Source organism: Coregonus clupeaformis, chromosome 14 (genome assembly GCF_020615455.1).
Source record: "Coregonus clupeaformis isolate EN_2021a chromosome 14, ASM2061545v1, whole genome shotgun sequence".
Lineage (NCBI taxonomy): Eukaryota > Metazoa > Chordata > Actinopteri > Salmoniformes > Salmonidae > Coregonus > Coregonus clupeaformis.
The window spans coordinates 10239655-10244964 of NC_059205.1; the positions used below are offsets into that span (position 1 = coordinate 10239655).

Genomic DNA, 5310 nt, shown 5'->3' on the forward strand with positions numbered 1-5310 from the left:
CACTTCTGGCTGTGTGCAGCGAGGCCCTTGATAAACTGCCTATCAGTGACGAGGTGCTGGTCACTGAAAACACCATTCTCCTACGAGAAGAGTCCTCCACCAGCCTCTCCACTGCTACAGGTGGGAGGAAGAAGGCTGGAGGAACCGGCTGCTTCCAGGGACTCTGGAGAGCACTGAGAGGGGGGCAGAGGAAAGGAGAAGGAGCCTGTAAGCATTACTAGTCACTGTTGTACTTTTACAGTTCTCTAATATTATAGCAAGACATTCTGTCAGCACAGAATATTAAAAAGGTGATGTTGTGAACAACTGTTTTATCCTTTTTTGTCTTAATTTTTCAGGCTCACTGAATTGCTAAGGCAGATGAGAAACTCCTTCACGCAAAACAGGAATAATCTGCATTGTATTGTTTGTTTTGAACGTTTAATGTTGGTTTGAACAACATTGTTTGGAACATTTTATTGAACAATGTTCAGTAAATTCTTGTCAGTTCAAAGCCAATGTGTTTCGTTTTTCATTGAAACAACAAGTATTCTATAATTCTATAATGTCTAATGACGCAACAAGAAATACAATTCAGGTTTTAAGTAAGAAGTCACATTATTCTTACACTGTTCCAAGGCAAATTGCACTCAGTTGGTAGAGCATGGTGTTTGCAACGCCAGGGTTGTGGGTTTGATTCCCACGGGGGGCCATTATGAAAATGTTTTATGCACTCACTAACTGTAAGTCGCTCTGGATAAGAGCGTCTGCTAAATGACTAAAATGTTAAATGTAAATTCAGCTGGGGCCCATGACGGCAGTTGTCCAGTAACAGTTTAGTGGACAACCACGGTCACAGTCCACAGCGGAGTCACCTGTAGCTCAGTTGGTAGAGCATGGTGCTTGCAATGCCAGGGTTCTGGGTTTGATTCCCATGGGGGACTAATATGAAAATGTTTTATGCACTCACTAACTGTAAGTCGCTCTGGATAAGAGCGTCTGCTAAATGACTAAAATGTAAAGTCGCTTTGGATAAGTACGTCTGCTAAATGACGTCACATTATTCTTATACTGTTTGAAGGCGAATTGAACTCAGAAGAGATTCAGCTGGGGCCCATGACGGCAGTTGTCCAGTAACGGTTTACTGAAGTCTTAAATGATCATCAGAACAGGTTTTATTTGTTCTTCTTCTTCTCTGCTGTATAATAGAATGTGATGAGCAATGTACTACGAGTCACTTGATTGCTTTAGGAAGGTCTCTGTTAAAAGTGTTTGCACATGGCCTGGTATAATAACGTGCCATTTAGCAGACGCTTTTATCCAAAGCGACTTACAGTCACGTGTGCATAATTTTTTTTGTGTATGGGTGGTCCCGGGGATCGAACCCACTACCCTGGCGTTACAAGCGCCGTGCTCTACCAGCTGAGCTACAGAGGACCACAAAATAATACTTTATTAATCCATATAAGATGGACATTTCTCTTCTGCTGCCTGTACCCAACTTGTCCGATACACACACATGCACTAGGCTGATTAGGTTGAAGCAGAGGGCCGTCACAGTACAGCGCCCAATAACCAGTGTAGAGTGTCTCCAAAATGGTCCCCCTTTATCTACTGTATATCATACCAACCACTTTGAATCTCAGCAGCCCCATTTGATTTCGGAGACTGCCCTGTCCCCTGTGAGCTAATGATTTAATGACAGAATCTGTCCAACAGCCAAAGGGGTTGTCCTGACTAATGTAGGCATGTTGTGGGTGGATTTGCACAGTGTTGGACTCAGTCGGACTCAGCCCTCAAATCCACAAGGGAACTTATTTCCTCTGCTTTGTGGGAATTCTAAACACAGACACAAAACACAGGTATGTTATGACTGGTGTTAATGATTATGAGATCAAGAAACAGAATATCAAACAGTCAGTAGTAGCCCTGCTATGACTTCCAAATGGTTAGCTAACAGCTTTACTTTTTGTGAAATGCTAAATATCAGGGAGGCTTTGCTGGAGGCTTGATGTCAACATCAGCAGTCAGCATATGGCTGAATTGTAATTCCCTTCACTCAGTACATTTGGGAATTGTGTTCCCCCACTGTACTCAATGTGCTCACTCAAAGAACTCACAACAATGTCAGAGGTATTATTTGATATACTAAAACATGCACTTCATTCAAATCTCTCCATTCTATTTCTACAGCGAAGAATGTGGAAAGACTTTGGTCCCATGTTATGCCTGATGCTGCACCTCTGTTACCAAGGGAACACTTCCGACATAAATTGTCCTCCCAGATGCCAGTGTTTCACGCCGACTCAGGTGATGTGTTCTGAGGAGAGTATGAGAAGCCCGCCCATGAACATCTCCACACAGGTGAAGGAGTTGGTCATTTTGACGACGGGAATGATGCACCTGGGCCCGATCACGATGCTGTACAGCCACCATCTCACCAAGCTGGTCTTCTTCAACAACTTGCTGCGGGACGTCTCCACCATGGCCTTCGATCGCCTGACCGGGCTCGAGGAGCTGGAGATCAGCGGCAACTCTTGGCTGGATTGTTTGAACCCAGGAACCTTCAGCAAGCAGAGAAACCTCACCAAACTTCTGCTCAACTTCAACAGGTTCAAGTCACTGAGTGACGGCCTCTTCAGTTCGCTCCAGAAGCTGAGGACTCTTCAGCTGAAGGGCAACATCATCTCCCACCTGCCCAGGCAGCTCTTCCAGAACCTCCTGAGTATCCGTGCTCTTGACCTGTCCCTGAACATGCTCACAGGGGTGGACGAGGAGCTCCTCAGCGGCATGTCCCAGCTAGAGTCCCTCAAACTGGGCTACAATATGATCAATGTCCTCTTTCCCGACACTTTCCTCAACATCTCCCACGTGAAAGAGCTTTGCCTGCAGGGAAACCAGATATCTTACCTCCCTCAGGGTGTCTTTTCACATTTAGAAAAACTAGAGGAGCTGAACCTTCGCAGCAACTTGATCACAAATGTGAGCTCTGGAACTTTTCCTTCTGGCTTGAAAAAGCTGGATCTCAAAGGCAACAGGCTGGTTCAGCTCTCGCCTGACTCGTTCGGCCATCTGACCGGTCTCACACAACTGTTTCTGTCAATGAACCAGCTCACTAACCTTCCAGAGGACGTCTTTCGGAACCTGACGGACCTGCAGAACCTAGACCTCTCGGAGAACCAGCTCACATCGCTGCCGGGAACCATCTTCCAAGGTCTCACCAAGATCGAAATCGTCCACCTGCAGAATAACAACCTGAGCTCTCTGAAGGCCAATCTGTTTGAGGACCAGGCCTTCTTGGAGCAGCTGTACCTCTCAGAGAACAAACTCCAGACCCTTCCTCAGGGCTTCTTTGACGCGTTCTTCAGCGAGAACGTGATGAGACTGCGCAGGAACCCCTGGAGCTGTGACTGCCACATGCTGTATCTGTATGATTATGTGGCAGAGCACAGTCACTTGGTGGAGGACCTGAGTAATGTGTATTGTAAGGGCCCTGAGCCTTTGAGAGGACAGGGTCTGGTCTCCTTAGAGAGGGACCAGCTGGTATGTCCAGGTAATTTATCTTCTAGAGCCAAAGCCCCCCCCTTCCAAGGCTTGGAGGAGAGGCCACACCCTAGCAATTGTACTGTCCAGGTCATCAACGACGACCTGACTATCAAGTGCAAAGTGACTAAATGTTCCCCATTGAGACTTATGGTGCAGTTCCAAGAAGGGGATGGCAGTACGTCTGAGTACATCATGAAAAAGGACTGGGCAGAATCTTCACAGTGTAGCAATGGGACTATAACTCTCACTGTGTGAATGGTGTTCATCAGCACACTGGCTGAAGCTTTGCAAGAACTTCTCTATGCAGATTTTGACTTTCTTTATCCATGTACATCATAGAGTTTTATCAAACACACAATATTTTATATACCAACATACTGTATATGAGATGAGAGTGAATTTCACCTGAATTTCATATAATTTTGAAGGTATTGGCTTTGAATAATTTATAATACGATGTCTACCAGTATTGGTATGAGTTTAAACAAATCTCTCCTACAGCTAGTGTCAATATTGTACAGACCTTTAACTCATCTCAAAGCTGATAACCAGGCTGACGGTGTTTCCCACTCATAGCTGAGAGATAAGAGAGATGGATGAACTATTTCTTGTGCGGTTCAAAGTTCATCCCTAGAGTTCTAGAGACCGTGTAATGAACCTAGTACCATCCACACAATCATTTACTAACAGATATATCAACGTATGCTCTTGCCAGCAGATGACTCTATTCCTCCATTGACTTCACTGGCCATGTTCCTTAAGTTTACTCAAGCTTTTCAGCACCACTGTTACTGTAAATTAGATTCTCAAACATAAAGACACTAGTTTAGACGTAGTAGACGGTAACTCTGTTGATATGCAACAACACATTCACACAGTGCTTTCAGACACCCCAGCAATGAACTTCGTTGTTTTGTGTAGTTGATTAGTCTTGATTAATTAAACTGACAATCTGTGTATGGCTAATTGAACATCTATAAAACTATCAATCCTCCTGTGGATGACAATGTAAATAAAGTGGTAAGCTTGCTTCTCTCCATTTTTAAGTAGTTAACATATGGATATTATTTATTTTTTTTTTTTAATCTAAGCAATCCATTTGGAAATCCATTTGAATAACTCATTTATTATCATTTATTATAAATAATTTAAATAAGAAAGACCCTGCAAAACATCAAACATGTTATAGCGAAAACAGAGAAGACCAAATTCTGGAACACAAATCCAACAAACACAAGCATTGCTTACAAAGAAGCCCCGTGGAGATAGAACATCAATTTACGGGCGCCACTCACTCTTTTATTCTGGGGTTTAAAAGTTGACAGAGAAAAACAAGTCGTCCACAGAGACTTGTCTTCACACCCCTCTGCCCCTGGACACAGGAGAGGATGATAGTACCGGGGAGAGAAAAGAGAGAGATGAGGAAGAAAGAGGGGGTGAGAGGGGGAAAGGGATGAGTGGGGGCCCACAGATGCCTTGAATACAGATCTCTAACCCCAGGGTTTATAAGGGTTAGGGGTCATCGGGTCAATTGGGTCCTTGGTCTGAGCTGACATCACAATTCAAATGACAAAGTAGCAGCGTCCAAAGTTGGCATGGATGGCATGAAACAGAGTAATCCTAATTTGACCAAAACAAAGGGGTAAACATGGATTGTCTGGAAATATTTGTCCCAATACTAATGATCTAATGATCACCAAATGAGCACAATATAAGTACTGGAGTGTTCACTCAAATATCACTGGTCCTATAGCCAGGGCGGGCCCTAGCCTTTTGGGGGCCCTA

At 44.2% G+C, this 5310-nt stretch overlaps 1 protein-coding gene across 1 annotated transcript; it reads left to right on the plus strand.

Moving 5' to 3' along the window:
• Positions 1-1765: 1765 nt before the first annotated feature.
• On the plus strand, positions 1766-4554 carry zgc:153913 (carboxypeptidase N subunit 2). The gene is made up of 2 exons (XM_041896946.2): positions 1766-1841; positions 2173-4554. Exon 2 carries the CDS (start codon positions 2179-2181, stop codon positions 3778-3780), a length of 1602 nt encoding a protein of 533 aa, XP_041752880.2. The 5' UTR covers positions 1766-1841; positions 2173-2178; the 3' UTR covers positions 3781-4554.
• The last annotated feature ends 756 nt before the right edge of the window (positions 4555-5310 follow it).

Coding starts and splice junctions, on each gene's coding strand:
- zgc:153913 (XM_041896946.2), top strand. CDS start 2,179: ATGTGGAAAGACTTTGGTCCCATGTTATGCCTGATGCTGCACCTCTGT.